General features: G+C 39.8%; 1 protein-coding gene across 6 annotated transcripts in view; it reads right to left on the minus strand.

Moving 5' to 3' along the window:
• MAP3K4 (mitogen-activated protein kinase kinase kinase 4) overlaps positions 1-19,313 on the minus strand; it is a 151,792-nt gene that overhangs the window by 27,068 nt on the left and 105,411 nt on the right. For 3 of the 6 annotated variants that reach the window (XM_039529604.1, XM_039529608.1, XM_039529603.1), the window contains 5 exons: positions 14,441-14,519; positions 11,122-11,200; positions 7,091-7,187; positions 6,016-6,132; positions 605-705 (listed from right to left, as the gene is read on the minus strand). In XM_039529604.1, coding sequence (XP_039385538.1) covers positions 605-705; positions 6,016-6,132; positions 7,091-7,187; positions 11,122-11,200; positions 14,441-14,519 — 473 coding nt within the window. The remainder of the gene's footprint in view (positions 1-604; positions 706-6,015; positions 6,133-7,090; positions 7,188-11,121; positions 11,201-14,440; positions 14,520-19,313) is intronic. The other 3 variants (XM_039529605.1, XM_039529607.1, XM_039529606.1) reach the window with 3 other exon arrangements.

Raw genomic sequence — 19,313 nt, forward strand, 5'->3', positions numbered from 1 at the left:
CCCAGCCCTGAGCACCCTCCTGCACCCCAAACCTCTCATCCCCAGTCTCATTCCAGAGCCCACACCCCCAGCCGGAACCCGCACCCCTTCCTGCACCCTAGCCTCAGCCCTGATCTCCCTTCCGCCCTCCAAACCCTTCAGTCCCAGCGCAGAGCACCCTCCTACACCCCAAACTCCTCATCCCCAGTCCCACCCCAGAGCCCACACCCCCTCTGGCACCTCAGTAACAATTTTGTGAGCATTCATGGCACACCATACCATTTCTATTCCCCATGTGGCCCTCAGGCCAAAAAGTCTGCCCACCTCTGCTGTAGTGGAACACCCCATGGGTCTATTAAAAAAGCCAAACAAGTAACGATCTTAAACACAGGTGCCCAAGCTACACCTGGAAAAAAAATACCCCCCCCCACACACACATATTTGGGAAAACACAGGCAATTTGGTCCTTAATTTAAATTTAACACAGTAAAGACCTGTTTAGAAATAAAGAGTTGATAAAGGAATTTTTAAAAGGGGGATGGACCTGGGTCAGGAGAGAGACAATATATTAAATCACATGAATCATTTGCAGCTCCAGATCACAATCTATTATCGAAATAATCACCTTCTCGATCCTCAGTGGGACTTGAGTGACGGCTCAGGGACCTAAACTGCAACTCAGCTGCTACTGAAGCCAGTCGATCATTTTCAGGGACACTGGAACCCCTGTTAAAAAAAAAAAAGCGCCACTGTACTGATTAGCAATTTAATTGCACTTCTGAAGTGACAGAACCTCTAAAGCTTAGGGGGCGAGTATATCCACCCTGGTCCCATTAATGAAAACCACACAAAGGCAAAACCAGTTCTTCGGAAGTAAAGTGAAGTAATGTATATCTTCAGCATTTTTTTTCCTGCTCTCTGCGTGACATTATTTAAATCCTGGATGAAGAAGCTGTCCCACTCCACCAATCTAAAGGTTGGATCTTATGTAGTGTTAAGCATCTGAAACTCCTGTTGATTAAAATGGGATCTGCAGGGGTTCAACACCATCCACTCAGAGTTCTATTTAAAAGATAAATACTACCAGAAGACAAAACAGGAACCCTGTCTTGCACAAATTAATTATGAGCCTGTGTATATGCAAATTATTAAACAGGTAAAGAAACAGTGAGAAAGACAGAAGGAAATCTGCTCAAATACTAGGTCTGGGTAAATACAAAATGATCAACCACAACCGTCTCCGACGTTGGACATTCAACAATTAAATTGGAAAAATTAGTATAGAAACAGCAGACTCAAACTGTCAAAAAGCTCAGTATAAACTAATAGATTAAAATTGCTTTGCATTTAATTTTCAAATTACATAAAAAAAGAATATTTTAAGAACAGCCTTGAATGAACTATGGTAGCATTTGTGCACCACACATTGCTTAGTGCAACTGGTTTAGACAGTTCTGATATTCTATAAATTGTATGCACCTAATGCAAATGTTTAGAACAGATTAAAGCTTTGTTTCTATGCTATTCCAGTGGCTGGGCATCCATCCTTAGTGAAGAGACATTTTTTTCTTTCATAGAATAACTTCACTATAAGTGAGGATAACTACAATTAAGACAGCAATCTGCAGATTGAGTTGGAAAAGTTTGGGACGCTCATTCTACTTCATTACAAACTGAAGTTCACTTTCAGTGAATTACATTGTATGCAGATCATTATAGTCATTCTTGAATGATAATTCTCTTCAATTATCAGAGGGGTAGCCGTGTTTGCTGCTTTTACAGATCCAGACTAAGAGTCCTGTGGCACCTTATAGACTAACAGACGTATTGGAGCAGGAGCTTTCGTGGGTGAATTCACCCATGAAAGCTCCTGCTCCAATACGTCTGTTAGTCTATAAGGTGCCACAGGACTCTTTGCTGCTTTTACAATTCTCTTCAATGCTACTACAATACTACAGATTTCCGGTTTCCGTAGTTAGTTTTTAACTACTATTTATTTAGTTCATGGGTGATCAGAGTTCAACTTAAAATACAGATTGTGCACATAAGAATTCACAGCCTCTCCCTCTATTCGACATTGGTGAGGCCTCATCTGGAGTACTGTGTCCAGTTTGGGGCCCCACACTACAAGAAGGATATGGAAAAATTGGAAAGAGTCCAGCGGAGGGCAACAAAAATAATTAGGGGGCTGGAGCACATGACTTACGAGGCGAGGCTGAGGGAACTGGGATTGTTTAGTCTGCAGAAGAGAAGAATGAGGGGGGATATGATAGCTGCTTTCAACTACCTGAAAGGGGGTTCCAAAGAGGATGGATCTAGACTGTTCTCAGTGGTACCTGATGACAGAACAAGGAGTAATGGTCTCAAGCTGCAGTGGGGGAGGTCTAGGTTGGATATTAGGAAACGCTATTTCACTAGTAGGGTGGTGAAGCATTGGAATGGGTTACCTAGGGAGGTGGTGGAATCTCCTTCCTTAGAGGTTTTTAAAGTCAGGCTTGACAAAGCCCTGGCTGTGATGATTTAGTTGGGAATTGGTCCTGCTTTGAGCAGGGGGTTGGACTAGATGACCTCCTGAGGTCCCTTCCAACCCTGATATTCTATGATTCTATGATTCTAAGAAAACATTTTAGTGAACACAGAGTGTACTGTACAGCCAGCTTCTGTATGTAGAGACCATTTTGGGACGCAAATTACAACTTTTAGCATAAAAATTAGAGAATGTGAAGTGACAAGACACTTTTGAGATCTGCTAGTTAGAGCTTTATGTCAAAAGAACTGTCATCCTATGCCTGGAACACTCCCCCTGAAATTATCTGCAAGGCCACAATCCATTCTGCTCCAAATATCTCAAAACCTGCTTCTACTGTGCCATCTACAACAAATGAGCTAACCAGGATGGTTGGTTGAGTAGCAGATAGCTGATATTATTTATTAAAAATAAGAAAAAAAACTTTAGAATAGTTCAGACTAATTAAGTTGCATGCATAGTTCATCTAAGTAACCATGCAATCTTATTACTGTTGTCTTGTTCTTTCTCCCTCCCCTTCGCTTCTTAATGTTTGCTACATTCGCTTGTTGCATTTTATTTCAAATGAGTCTGTAACCTCTTCAGAGCATGAAGCAGGTGTGTATGATGACTAGCACAACAGAACTCTTGGCACTATGACCATACAAATAAAAGAAGACAGACCCATGAGGTATTTAGAAATCTTGAGATTCCAGATACAGTCACTGTTTGACTAGTATAATTAACAGTATTCTAACTGCATAAATCCTCTTAATGTCAAAATACTAAGAGGTCTTAAACAATAACTGCTATTCACTTACAAACTCAATCATAACTCTGCACCGTTACTTGCTACTGTAATTAAAAGTGTGGCTCATGCTTTTAACAGATGTTATTTCAAAGGATGGTTGTGATGAACATTTTAGTACCACAAAAATGCAAGTTAACAAAATTGCTAGAAAATTGCTGAACAATTAAAACTGAAGTTCATTTCTTTCCCACTCCACTCACACAGGAAGTTAGTTACAGCCCTTATATGAAAGTTCCACTGACAGACTGTTCCCTTTCTTTTTTTTTTGCCTGAACTATAAGGAAGGTGGCAATAGTAGAACACTAATGATATTGCTACTCCCAAGATTATTTGCTGAGTATTGTCACAGTGCTCAGAGCTGTGGAGGCAGATGTGGTCTCAGCCAAAAGGGGCCTGCAAGCTGAATTAGATAACACTGTCATAGTTCCGGGGCACCAGACTTGTATTCCCCCTTTGCAATCCAGCAAGGGAACCACTTTCAGGCATCTAGCTCCCCCGCTGTTACATTTCCTGGGTGGGACTGTGTCTCTCTCCCTCCTGACTGGAGTGTTTTCCAGGCCACAGAGTTCCCTGTCTTCGCGGTGAGTTCTCCATCCAGTCAGACTGCCTAAGCAAGCCTGATTTGCTTTCTCTTCAGAGGCTATCAACAGCATAATTACCCACCGTTATAAACTACCACGCAGCTTTTCCTAAACAAGAACATTTGTTCGTACAGTGAAAGCATTACAGAGAAAACATAACAATAAAAACCTACACGCATTCTAATAAATTTACCAGAGATCACCCCAACTCCAACAAGGGCTCTAGCAGGTGAACAGGCCTTCGAATCGGACCCAGGGGGGTTTCTGTGATGTTCATGACCACCTTAGCTCAGAATAAGGACACCCATGAATCTGTAAGTCACTCCTTCGGGCCTCTGATCTTATCCTCATGTAACAGGTTATCAGCAGATAAAGGTCCCTTCCAACTGGGTGAAGCTTCAAAAGGTTAAGTTCTTGCAAAACTGGAGGAGTTATATTCGTATTCACCTCCCACTAGTGATTTCCTGGGAAACCTGCTTAACTTTAGACGTTCATTCTTGTCTGGCACATGTTTCAAACAGTCCTTTGAAGCTCATAACTTTTTCACTAGGAGGGTGGTGAAGCACTGGAATGGGTTACCTAGGGAGGTGGTGGAATCTCCTTCCTTAGAGGTTTTTAAGGTCAGGCTTGACAAAGCCCTGGCTGGGATGATTTAGTTGGGTTTGGTCCTGCTTTGAGCAGGGGGTTGGACTAGATGACCTCCTGAGGTCCCTTCCAACCCTGAGATTCTCTGATTCTATGATAACACTTCTCAGGGTTTACATTAGTCATGTCTCCTCCCTAGGGACGTTCCATACAATCCCACAGTAACACAAACTTTTGCGTTTTTAATAAAATGAACTTCTAAGTTACTTAAAGGTAATTCAGCACGGTTTGTTCAGGATATTGCAGGAAATTGCTATATCTGTCACAAACACAATAATGATGCAAGACAGCTGGTCTACACTCAAAGCAGTGCAGGTTTTTTGTGGGGATAAGGTGTGGTCAGTTAGCACACAGTAAGAATGTGATTACACCAGGCACAGGAAGCAAGGGGAAAGAAGCTTGAACATGGACATGGGAGAAATGTATGAGGGGAAAGAGTGGAGGGGAGAGGGGTGGAAAGGATATAAGGAAGGCTTGAATGGAAGGTACGGAGAGGGGGACTAGGATGACACTTGAACATGAGAACAAGGAGTTTGAACTTGATGCAGAAGGCAAGGAGGAGCAAGTGACAGCAATCACAGGAGAGGAGGATGACTTTAGCAACTATTTGGATGGACTGCAGGGGAGTAAGGAGAGGCCGGAAAAGATAAGATTGCAGTAGATAAGGCAAGAGATTACCAAGATATCAACAAGGATTTTTGTGGTCAGGATACAGAGGAAAAAAACAGACTTAAAAACTGTGGAGGAACCAACAGCATTTGGAAGTGGCCAGATGTGAGGGGACAAAGAAAAATGTGACACCAATGTTGCAAGCCTGATAATGGGAAGATACGGGAATAGATTTGTCCAGCAATTTACTGACATTCTTTGAAAATGGTACCGCTCTGAAAAATGAAAATCATCTTTGGTCATGTTCTTATTCTGCACAGGTATAAGAAACCACAGGTAGAAATCCACCCACAAAACTTATTTGTAGTACTCTGTATTTGCCACCAGGAAATTTTCACAAGTATTTTTCTTCACTAAAAATCATTTCCCCCCAATTCTGTATTATATTAAAAATTCTTACAATTTAATTGTAAACAATAAGCTGCATATTAAAACCTCCTTGAGAAATACATGTGTAGGGAACATTTATCAATTACTAATAAACCTATCAAAGCTAATCTACTGAGGAACTGAATGGCATATGTTAACTGCAAGAGTATTTTTACTGCATAAATTAATGTATAGTCTTTTGACCAATATGTAAGGTCAAAACTGTATGTTCAAATTACCATCTTGTTTTAGCTCAGTGCAGACTTATAAACATGCACTTCTATAGTATAATAATTTCACAGAACTGGAACACAGATGAAAAAGCCACTGGAACAGAGCACATGACGGGATGGAATTTCACTGTTTAAATTATCTAATGGAATGTATTTAATGGGAGCAATTTGCATGGGTGATGTAAACAGAAATGAGACTTCTGCGTTGCGGAGTGGAACTACCTGGTATCATTTGCACTGCTGACAGGTTTTGGTTGAGCTGAGTCGCTACTGATGGGAGCGGGGCGACTGACAGCAGCGCTGCAATGGTTCCGTACATCACAAGGGACACTCCGCGTGCTGCGATGAGAAGAAAGACTTCAGGAAACAGTTGAAAAAGTGGATGGAGTTGAAAATTTAATTTAAAAATAAGATAGCGAAACAATCAAAAACAGTGTCAATTTTTAAAGTTTATTCATGTGGGGGAAAAGTTAATTTATTTTACCCAAAAAAAAAAAAAAATTGGTCCCAAAAGTTTTAGAAGCAGAGTAGTCAATGGGCAAACAATCACCTAATATTTTAGGCCAACATTTCAACAGTTACCTCTAGAATAGCTCCCAATTTGTGTGTGTAAATACTTGGTTTTGAAAAATTTTGGATCCATATTCTGAGGCTGGGCTACAGCCCTTTTGAAAATATAGCACTTTATTTTGTTTATGTGGAAGGCTATATGGCAAAATTAGTTTGGAAGCTTTTAACTTTTTGCCCTATTTCTAGACCAAAACTTTTAATGGGAAACAATTATGTGAATATAGTTTGAAAAATTATTTAACACTAAGATACAGAAATGCCACCATATTCAAGGATGTTATCTTTGAAAATCTCATGTAAACTAAACTACAGAAGCAAAGTCAGAAGCATTACATGCTCACTCACTCAGGGGAAGGGAAAAAGCTAGTTAACTACCAGTATTTCAAATACTGAATCTCATTATAAAATATTCTTTTCCCAAAGCAATTTTGTAAAGAAGGAAACAAAGAATGACTTTAAAGTTGGAAAGCATGCAGCAATCAAAGATTAAACAAATGAGAAAATGCATCATCTCCAAAGGCAAGCCTTTAAAACACAGATTTCTTTTACTCTTTTTAAAAAATCTCCTTGATTTTCCTCTTGCAAAAACAGAAGTATTGGCTTTATCCGAACAAATATTTTAGAGAAACAATATTTAGTTCCCTGAGTTAAACAGCTTTAGTAACATCAAACTTTCAATGAAAGGGGAGAAAGCTGACATTTAAGGATCTGGACAAGTGCTGAATACCTGAACCCTTCAGGAGTTGGGATGATAAGGTGAGGATTTGGTGGATCACTGTGGCATCGAGGTACCTTCACAGGACGAGGACTGTTTCGATGAATAGCTGCAAATGGTAGAAGTCAACACACAGATATTATTATAATGTCAGGAAAAACACCTGTTATGAAAAATTTTAAAAATAATGATGTTATGTGATTTTGTTAAAGATTCCCCCCACAAATTAAGCAATTATATAATATAAATTCAGCTTCTATTTACGTCAAAATATTTTATTGCTTTTGTAGATACAAAACCCAAAAAACTCATTTAAAATAAATCACTTATAAAAGTAATACTAATCATAGTAATAACTTTCAGCATCAGGCTTCTATAAAATATAAACAGCCATTAAAAACAATCAAGGGAATGAAAAAATAGCTGTAACAGGATGTGCATTTAATGAAAATACTGTAACTGTATTTTCATTTTTTCAACTTCACAGGAAAGGGTTAATTTATTACTTTTTTATGCAGTAAATAAACAACATGTTAAAAACTGAATAATGCCAACACTATTGCTTTATAAGATGCTCTTGGTATCAGAAATATTAATTTTCTAGACAACTATAAAAAGCAAAGCATGCTGGTCAAATGCCATGCATATACGCAGTAAGCTAAATAAAATAGTTTTATCAGTATTAAAAGTTGTCAGCCAAGTCATGGCTGAAGCAGCATTTGCAAGTGTTTCAGTATTTGGGCTCATATGCATGCTAAAACCATTGTTTTAACCAAAATGAACATTAGTCTCATCTCTGAACTAATTTCACTGTGAATCTAAGGACTTATATGAAGAGCACGAACACTTAATTGAGTTATTCTAAATAGTATTTATTGTACATTAACAACTCCATTCCAAAGGAAAGCACAGAGTGGGATAAGGGTTCTGTGGACAGAAAAGTAGCTTGTAAATTTACAACCCAAATTGTTGGTCTGATGTATAATAAAATGAACCCTAGCTCTAGACTCAAGAAGGCCACTGCTCATTTTTCTTTCAAATTGCACATTTGATATGTGATCTGCAGACAGGGGGGTCACAACAGGAGTCAGCTACCCTGCTATAATAAAAAACATACCTCCCAGCAACCAAAATGAATAATTAATACTGTGCAACTGACCAAAAAGTTGGACACTTCCTTTTTAAAGAAGTTAGATATCGGTATATCGCTATCTATCTTTCTGTACATTAAATACAGGGTTTTATCCCAATACTGCAAAGACTTATGCACACACACTGAACTTTATGCCCTGTTTACAGTCACAATCAGTTAAACAGATACTTGTAGTAAAGTTTTTTTAAATCTTTTTTTTGTTACTTGCAAATAAGTGTCCTATTTTGATATTAAATTCACGGAACTTAAAACAACTCAAAGGGACAATGCTTTTTCCTCCAGTTGTACTTCTTTTGCTTTCCTCCCTCCTTCCCTGTGTGATATCTTCAGCTCAACCCTGTTACTTTCTCTCTTCCCAATGCCACTTCTTTGTACTTTTCACAATACCCATGCTTCTTCCTTCTCCTGTTTTCCTCTGATCCCTTCATTCCCCCTGCCATCTAAAACCAATTGCCCTCATTCATCATGGTGTGGAAGAGTTGCTTATGCTTTCGAAACCAGCAGGTGCCCCCTACTCCATGTTATGCCTTAACACATGTGAAGTGTGTCAAGACTATGTGAAAACATGAGGGACCAGTATGCAACTTCAGGAAAAATGAGAGTTATGAATGCCTAACAATGACTAATTGCACTGGCAAGGAGGTGGGAAATGAGAGAAATTACTAGATAGCATTCTTAACCGCAACAATGGTGCTAAAATGAAACAATAATTGCAGTGTGGGCAGTAAGCAGCCAAAATGATTTTGGAAGTTATATCTTCCCCAATCTAACAAAGATACTGGAAGTACTGCACCAGACATCAGCACAGAAGTCTCCTACAAGGACATAAGATAGAAACATGTGTGTGAAAAAAAATTAATATTCCTCATGCATGAAATACCACAACACAGAGGTTTACCTTTTTAACAAAGGACATTTTTAACCTTGACAAATCACAAGAAGGTTTACAAGAGTTCCAAGTACAATCAGAAATACTCTGTTGGCAAGGCAGTTTGGTTGCATTTAAAGCCTAACTGAATGTCACATCTCTATTGTTGTAGCAACACTACTGAATGGCAACATCAAAGAAAAACTCTGCAATTAACATTTGCTTACTTCAATTTAAAGTTCTGAGTCAATAATATAGCTGATGATAATTTTAGATGCACTGAATTACAAATTTGGCAATTCTTCTTCTAATCTATATTTTACAAAGAATCACACCGCATTTTCTTAGGCCATACAATTAATAAAGATATTCACAATAGCCTGCAGCTACAGTATCAACATTTTACACAGATTAACATTTAACTTTGGCTCTTTCAAATGGTTTCCAACCTATTTCCCCTTGTAGATGGTAATTAGAAACATATTGCTGTATACTCTTTATCCAGAATCACGTTTGAATACGATTATTTTAACAAATAAATAGAAATCATTTTTAATACTAAACCAAAATAAATGTAAGAAGACTAATTCGTTAGTCATTAGATAATCTTATTTATGAAAATATTTACAACCAGTAGATGTTCAATGCAAACTAATGTAATATTAATATTTGTCTTTTAAAAAATAAATTGGCATAATTTTATGACACTCGCTACATGGAAATATATATCTAGTTAGGAATGAAAATAGTAACTTTAGGCAAGAAGTAGATTTGTAAACAAGGATACAATGCCATATTTAATACTTCAATGGAGGTTATGAGCCCACATGGGAAGTAGCTCATTTTAGATTTGGTAAAATGTTTGTTTTGTGTTAACTGGATTAAACAACAAGAAACATTTTAAAGCTTATTTTCAAACAATTTAAATATCTGCATTACCACTTGTGTCTACAAAGCTTCCATGAAATATAAAAATAAACAAATAAAAAATGCATTGCAAGGAAATTGCTCCACAGAACACACCAAATCACTCGACCTTGTCTACATGGCAAGTTACTGTGTGGCAATCCAGGATATGAATCTGCAGTGTACCAGCTTGCCACATGGTAATGTCACTTGTAGACACTGCTACAGTGCACTAAAAGTCCTGGAATATGGCTTGGCTTTCAGTGCATTTTAGCAGTATCCACACAAGACATTACTGCATGGCAAAGAGCTGCTCTGTAGATTCAGACCCTGACTTTCCATGCAGTGACTTGCCATTGCAGACAAGCCCCCAAACGGAATAATATACTATATTAGAATAATTAGCTTGCTCTTACAAACATTTGCCTCTGACTTGAATCTGAAATTCTGCTGTAGCCACCCTTTCACTCTTCTATTCTTATCTGCAATCAAGGGTGGTTCTAGGGATTTTCACTAAAATGTAGCCCCCCCTAATGTTACTCCCCCACTACACCGACTTAAGAACTCTACCTCCAGGAGAGGCAGAGCACTTAGGTTGATGCAGTGTCAGAGTAGACACTGTGTGGCTTACATCGACTGTTGCTGCCTTTCAGAAGCTGTCCCACAATGCCCCACGCTGACAGTTAAATCGGTGCACCACTCCTGCCGAGGATGCACACTGCCAACACAAGGAGCGTAGCATGGACATGCAAAAGCGATTTAATTACTGCAGTGGCTGTACATCAACATAACTTAGGTCAACTTAATTCTGTAGTGTAGACTTGCCCTTAGTCAGAGGAATCACTTGAGTGATTTACTTAAAAAAAAAAAACACTACCTGAAAATATGGACTTTTGTCATTTTACACATTACTTGTGTTAACACTTCCACAGTTTAATGATGACTCAGACAGTAATGTTCATATAAGAACAACCAGGAAAAGCTTTAAAAGTACCTTTTTATTGTTAACTTTAATGTTTTAAAATGAGCTTACAATCAAATTGTTATTTTTCAAATTTATTTATACAAACTACGGTAGCTAAGTTCCAGAAGTAATGCCAGGAACTGCTGTCTTACCAATGTACAAACCTGTAACAGGACTGTGAGGTTTTCCAATTACATGGCCGATGCATTCATTCATCAGAGCTTGTAAACTCTAGGAGAGAGAAACAAACATACAAACAAAAGATATGATATTGTACACTATACAAGATAATTGCCAAAAAAATCATTTATCTAGATTTGGAGAAAATTTGGCTTACTAGTTTTCCCAATTTTGATCAAGCCTTTAAATTTGTGTTCAGACATTAAAAATCCCAAATCCCCAAAATACATTTCTTCACAACGGATATGATCTATATAGTTATGTATGCCGCTAACTGAAATATATTTGTAAATGTATGAGGTAGCTTAGACAATGACTACAACATGATTTCTCTAACAGTCAATTATCCTGGGGTGAAGTCCACAAAGGCAAGGTGTTATTGCTTAAAATGTACTAATACATGCATAATCTGTCATGTGCGATACTACTACTTCTATCTGTTCCATTAAGTTAAATCTCTGGAGCCAAAAGTTAGGATTTCATTGCTAGACACTCCTGTCCGGCAATGGACTTGCCAGAATTAAGTAGTTAAAAAGACTGAACAGTGATAGAAAGAAGCTGGGTGAGGTAATATCTTTTATACTACCAACTTCTGTTGGAGAGAGAGACAAGCTTGCCAACTTATACAGTGCTCTTCTTCAGATCTGGGAAACCTGACCAGACCTGAAGAGCAGCTCTATGTAAGTTCAAAAGCTTGTCTCTCTCACCAACAAACACTGGTTCAATAAAGGATATTACCTCACCCGTCTCTCTCCTAATATCCTGGGACTAACATGGCTGTAACAACACTGCATCAACAATGATATACAATAAAACAGCCCCTCTTTACTATAATGCTAGTAGGAGTTATATGCAAGCATTGACAAAGACCATAAAACTAAGTATCATGTTTACTGAATAAACTGCCTTATTTTCGTTATCTTACCAAGAAAAAAAAAAAAGTGTTCTATGTCACAGAGGTAAGTATTAGACCTGGCTGACAACTTTCAAAGATACTGTTCACTCTGAGATATAGTGCTCAACACTGACCCAGAAAAATTGCTTTTGTTAATGTAAGCTCTTCTGTCCACCCACAACATCAGCAATTCTCTCAAGAAAGGATGGTCTTGTGGGGTTAAGGCACTGAACTGGAATGCTACACAGTGTGTGAGAGAACTTGGACAAGTTACTCAATCTTTCTATACTTCAGTTTCCTCATCTGTAAAACAGGTGTACTAATGCTTCACTATCTTACAGGTATTTTCTGGGGACAAATTTATTAATGTTTTTAATGTGCTCAGTTACAAATGCTGTGAGGGTCATAAGTACAGACAAACATTATTCCACCTTGCTAAAATGCCTCCAGCAATTCAAAGGCATAATAAACTGAAACTAGACAAACTGAGACCCCAATAAAGTGATGTATTTTAACAGTGAGGGTAATTAACCATTGGAAGAAAATATCAAGGAATGTGATAGATTCTCCAACACTTGAAGACTTTAAAGCTAACTTTCTAAAATATATATAGATAGCTCAAAACAGAGAGTTTCGTGTTGCCACAGGGATTCCTCTGTGAAGTTCTATGGCCTGTGTTATACAGGAGATAAGTCTAGAGCATAATGTCCCATCTCACTGTAAAAATCTATTAAACTGAAACCGGGTGTAAGATGGCACAACCTCCACTGACTTCAACTCAGCCTTTTTCTATTTACACCAGGTCTGAATTTAGCTCAGTTATCCCGAATGTTACTAGGGTATTCTCTTGATGTTTGTGTGCAGTTCCCACTGCAAATCCCACTTTTTGAAAAAGTGCCAAGTTATCTTTCAACAACCACAAGTGGTCAGGTTTTATCATATAAATAGCTCCCCACACTATACAATGCTCCCCTCAAGACTAGCTGAGGTATTGGTTCCATACACATTCATAGGAAAGAATACTATGATTGTAAAGCACCAAAACCACTTTATATTTGTTTTCTCGACATCTCTGATCCAAATACTGACACAAGATTCTCCTGAGCTTAAGAACTGAAGAGATCACATCAGAAGGTGCCAGGACAACTAGATTATTTAAAAAAACAAAAAACAAAAAAAAAACAACTTGTACTATCCATCAAACTGTTATAGATACTTTAGAAACTGCATCAAAGTTGGGGAAAAAATAACAGGCTGGGGCTAGTTTTTAAAGCTAGAACTTTACATTTTGTGTGACGTATCAGCCATGATGCTCAAGCTTATCAAGATCATATTTAAAGAGAACTGGAATTTTTTAAAAGCACTATGTTTCCCAGCAATGCAAACATTGGAATATAGTCCGCTTCAGGATTTTTGTGCTAAAAGCCAGTTTAGTTTTAAATATAATATTAAAGGGAAAGGATGAATGCTATAGTTTCAGTATTTATTTAATAAGATTACTGTACCCTAGTATTTCATAATGTATCTTTAATTTGTTCATAATGATCTGCTTCCTAATTAACAGTGGCTCAGCTACAGTGTGTTACCACTGGGGATCAATGCTCTTTTGCCTCCTGAAACAGTACAGCTGAAAAATGCTGCAGAGATAATGATATAGTGACTGTGGGACAGGCTTCCGGTCACATTACTTTTAGTAACCTGTCCTTTTCTTTAAATAAATGCAGACAAATCAATCGACATCAATATTATTCTCTGTGTTCTGCTACTTTTGTGGGGGTTGTACTTTCACTTCCACTGCAGAGCTAAAACATACCAGATTACAAAACTAAAGCTTCCAGGATTCTGTTTTACAGAAACAAAACAACCCCTGCCCCCCAAAACCAAACACAAACTATTCTCTACCATATAATTTAACAGTAACAAGGCAAGATTCAAATTTTAAATCTTGTACATTAGTATGATTTAGCTAAGAAATACAGTTAGATTGTAATGTTTTGTGTTTGCACCATACATGAACTAGGGCTATTAAGGATACATTTCAGAGCATCCAATAGAAAGCAATATTAGGTTGAGTGTAAATTAACAGCTCATCAGCAAACTGCTGCCAAGTATCCCAGATTGTGAATGTAGTTACTATACAAAGGCTTCAGTACTGCAGAAATATGACACAATTTTAATTTTTTTGTATATTGATGTCATTAGTATGCACTATTCAGAATTTTGCAAGTTAAATCAGAGTAATCAGCATTTAGATTTATATAGAACAGTCTCAGAACAATTAATCAGATGTAAGAGCACAGAAAATATCCCTGATAACAGACAGACAATAGATTTTATTGACTGAAACTGAACTGGAAGCAGGTTGGGCTGCAATGTGAGAACAATTAATTCCGTACCAAGAAATCCTCTTCAGGCAGAGCTGAAATAAAGGCTGGCTCAATGGCTTGAAGAAAATCAAAACCTTGTGTTGCCCACCTGTCAAGCAGAAGATAATTGTTCATTAGCTAAAAACAATTACATAAACGTCACATGAGTTCTAGTGACTTATCTTAATATACATGGTTAGGGGTATGGATATGTCTACGCTGCCAAAAAAGACCCTTGGCAACAAGTCTCAGAGCCCAGATCAACTGATTTGGGCTTGCAGGACTCACACTACAGGACAGCAGTACAGATGTTCAGATTCGGGCTGGAGCCCAGGATCTCAAACCCTGCAAGGCAGACGTGTATCTCAGAGCACAGGCTCTAGCCCAAGCGCAAATGTCTATGCTGCTATTTTGACACCATAGCGCAAGCCCAAGTCAACAGGCCCAGTCTCTGTGGCTCACTGTTGCGGGTTTGTTTGTTTATTTTTGCAATGTAGACATACCCAATGACTGCTGTTTACTTGCACATATTAACAAAAGTTCTGTATAACAGTTTGGATTTATGTACAGAGTGAAGTACCTGGCTTTTGCTAAGGGATTAATCTTTAGCCAGGTGATAAACGGACATGAAATTCTGAGTTCTGGACTTTTAATATGGATGTCACCAAATAAAGATAGTAGGCTACCTTCTTCAGGCCTGGTTATACACCTCAGCCCACTAATGTTTTAAGAAGTACATATAAATTCCCCACAATATGTTTTAAAGTGCCCAGCCCAGAACATAAGATCTTAGTGACTCCTTATTAAAGTAGTTGCCAACAACTCCTTTCTGGGCAAAATCAAAGACATGGTACTAGCACATAGACTTAGGCAGAATCTGACCAGTATTAATATTATATACCTATTCCAATTGGGTTTCAGCTCAGATTGAAGCACTAAGGAGTACAGTTGTCACTTGTGGATGATCTCTTTCTAGCTGTAATCTGCACGAGACATTCATTCAGAAGTGACTGAATCCTATAGAGGTTTCTGACATCAACCATCACAAAATACTGCTGTACCATCTATGAAAGCCAAGTGAGGGTGCAGTTATGCTAGGTCGGCTGTCCCAATTCTCCTGATCAATCTGGGAGTGGGGTGATGAGTAGCTTGTCTTCCTCCTCAAGAGCTCTGAGGTGTGGTGTTCTACCTGGTTCAATCTCGTCACCCCTCTTACTGAACATAGGGGGAGATTGAGATACATCATGGACAACGCTGCCAACAATATGCTGATAACACACAAGCCTAAATCTTTCTCATTCAGAGCAGACAATCCTACTGCCCAACAATCCAAATATCTGCATAAAACTGGAAGATGGATGAAAGAAAGCTGGCTTAAGCTAAATCTGGGAAGGAGGTGAAGTTGGCAGGAAGAAAAAAGCACTTTGAGTAGCTACAGGAAAAAATGGTTACTTGTTCTGTAACTGTTATTCTTTGAGATGTGTTGCACAGGAACATTTCACTTCAGGTGTGTGTGTGTCCAGTACAACAGTCAGATTCTTCCCTTAGCGGTATCTGTTGGGGCAGAACATGCAAACTCTTCGGACTCATACTGCTGCACAGTGGTATAAAGGGCAGGGCTGTCCCCAATGCCCTCAGTTCCTTCTTACTGGACAGATATGTGTAACACATCTCAAAGAACAATTACAGAACAGGTAAGTAACCATTTTTTCCCTTCTTTGAGTCATTGCACATGTCCATGCCACTTCAGGTGAGTCACAAGAAGTTCAATCTGGAGGTGGGTTTCAGAGTCTACCTGAACAGTGACTGACAGACTACTCAGAAATCCAGGATGAGATTCTCTGGGGCAAGACTGGAAGGCCTTTCATCCTCTCTGCAACCATCACAAACAGCTGGGAGGAAGACCTAAATGACCTAGTTCTGTCCAAGTAAAACACTAACACCCTTCTAACTTCCAGGTATGGAGTCTCTCTTCATCCTGAAGAGAATGGGGCTTAGGAAAGTTGGTAAGTATACTGCTTGATTGAGGTGGATCAGGGAGTAAATTGAATAAAATCCTTTTCCTCCATGGCTCCCAAATGGAGGAGAGACTGGACCTCACAGAGGAGGTCTCTGAAGAGGGATAGGGAAGGATTGAAAATCTGAAGGGTGTATCCCCATTCCACTGTGCTTAGAACCCACTGGTCTGTGGTAATATAGGCCCAAAGCACACTGAAAGTGGGCTAAGCTGTTGGAAAAAACAGGGGTAGGAGAAAGTAGCCCAAGACAGACTGATATTTTGCCCTCAACAAGGTAGTCAAACACATTGTTTGGTCTTTCTGGATTCTCCAGAAGGTCTGGACAAAGACATAAAATGAGGAAGTGGAGGGCTCATCCTGTAGCTTTTCCCCTTTGCTCCTGGAGTGGTCAAGCTTGTGTAGGCAGGAAAGGTGGGTATTGTTGGTTCGACTGAGAGAGAAACTGGTTCTTTATAGGGAATGGAGGGTAAATCCCCAATGATTTCAATGTAGTTCTGGAGTCTTTGAGACTGTGAAGCTTCTCCTCAGTCTGCTGCGAGAATATGGTGGGGCCCTTACAAAGAAGATCCTGTATAGTCTGCTGGACCTCCTGTGGAAGACCAGAGGATTGATGCCATGAACGCCTACGCATCATTATTGCGGATGCAATAGTTCTGGTTGCCAAATCTGCCCCCTCTTACGTAGTTTGGCGAGAAGTCCTAGCTATGAGTTTACCCTCATCCAAGACAGCCAGGAACTCTTATCTAGCATCCTCTGTTTACTTGTCCATGAGAACATTATCCCAGAGATTGTAATCATATCTTGCCAGCAAGACTTGCGCTTTAGAGATATGAAACTGCAGGCCAGCAATGAAATAAATCTTCTTTCTGAAAAAGCTGAGCCTTTTTGCTCCTTTATCCTTTGGGTAGAAGATGGCCATCCCTCACAAGCTCTTTCATTTACTGCCAAGACAACCAAAGAACCTGGTGAGAGATGAGTGTAGAAATGTTCAGAGCTCTGAGAAGGGACATAATACCTGCACTCAGTTCTCTTGACTGTCAGTGACAGAGAGAGGGTGTTTGCCACAGCAATCTTGTAGATTCTAGTATGGCTTCATTTATAGGTAGAGGAAGACAGGAAGGCTCTGCTGACCCCAGTACGTCCACCAGTCTATTGGAACTCTCTTGCACTACCTCAACCCAGATATCTAGAGAGGAAGCAACTTTAGGAGCTCTTAGTAGGCCCTGCAGTCACCCTGAAGAACGGAGGACAATCCATTCAACACCACCTCATCAGATGAAGAGGAGGACAAGTGTAAAAAAGGTTCAGCTGGAGTTCTCCTGTACCTCCCCAGGTGTAAGTTGTGGCATGGAAGGTTGTTCCTCAGTACTGGGTAACTTCCTGAGACGCCTCATGATAGCTATCCCATCGTTTGCTCAGAGATCTGGAGAGCAGAGGTTGGTGGTGGGGAAATCCCATGGGTTCCAATACAACCATGGTAGAGTATTGGAGCCTAACCTCTATCAGCCCAAGGATCCATGTCCCTGGACCATTGTGGCACCTGTCAGATACCAGGAGCCCAATCCTCTCGATGACACCTTCTATTCCAAGAGTGAGGGGCACCGGAGCCGACAGCAGACTCTGAAGAAGACCCCGAGTCACCCGACTAGGGAGACATGGTATTATGCAGTGCTGAAGACTGGTGATGTGTATCCCAAAGATGTTGGTACCAGGGACAGCATGCTTGGCTTGCCTCTAGATGGCACCAAGCAAGGTGGCACTGGACTATCTGAAGTCGGCTATGCCGGTACCGAGGGTTGGACCTTACTAGCAGGTAACTCCAACAAAGACTGAAGATATATCAGTACCAGATGACTTGTCTCCTGTACTGCGGGAGCACCCAGTACCAAGAGGCATAGCAGATCTCATGCCACGGCATAAGCCTTCAGTGTTGTCATTACCACGAGGTTCCCCCTGAGGCTGTTGCACTGAAGGGGTGATACCACAGTAGGGGTCAGTCTCAACAGCACTGGTGATGGAGTCAATAACCCTGGACAAGACGAAGTCGGTAGTGGGACCTGTCAATCATCGGAGGACACTCTACCTTACCATCCCGCTTGCTTGCTGGCAGACGGTACCAAAGACCTTGATTTTGTGGAGGAACCGGGCATACTTTTGAGGTATGTTTTTTATGCTCCTTCCTGGACATTGGGGAAGGGGAACAGTACCAAGACTATGCTACGTCTGGAGGAGCACTTCTGATGGAAGAAGTGCTCAGTACCTATCCTAAGGGGGAAGGTTCAGATGCTGGATGCAAGGTGGACTCCATGAAAAGGTTACCCAGTCTCAACTCCCTATCCTTTCTAGTCCAGGACTTGAAGTCCCGGAAGATCTGACAACGGTCCCTGATGTGATCCTCCCTGAGGCACTTTAGACTCCTGGAATGAGGGTCACTCACCAGCACAGACTTATTGCAGCTGGTGTAAGCCTTAAAGTCGAGAGACTGAGGCATGCCCTGGTACTGGGAGTTAGTACTTAGTGTGTTGATTCCCAAATGTTCTATTCAAATTAAGTAAAACAACAAATGAAATTTACTCTAAATATTTAGCTAACTAACTATAGATGAGTACACTAATTATATACAAGAGAACAAATTACCTGATGGGGAAAACACTTGCAAAGCAAGTCAACACACTCAAGACTACCAACATCGGCAGTAAGAAGGAACTGAGAGAGCGCAAGGGTGGTACAAAGGGCAGAGGAGTGGCATAAAGGGAAATAAATCAGTACAAAGCCACAAAAGGCACACGCATGCGTGTGCCGCCCTGACAGGTGCAACTAAGGGAAAAATCTCCAACTTTGGTACACTGGGCATGCACACACCTGAAGTGGAATGGACATGTGAA

This window comes from Mauremys reevesii, linkage group 3, assembly GCF_016161935.1.
Source record: "Mauremys reevesii isolate NIE-2019 linkage group 3, ASM1616193v1, whole genome shotgun sequence".
NCBI classification, from domain to species: domain Eukaryota; kingdom Metazoa; phylum Chordata; order Testudines; family Geoemydidae; genus Mauremys; species Mauremys reevesii.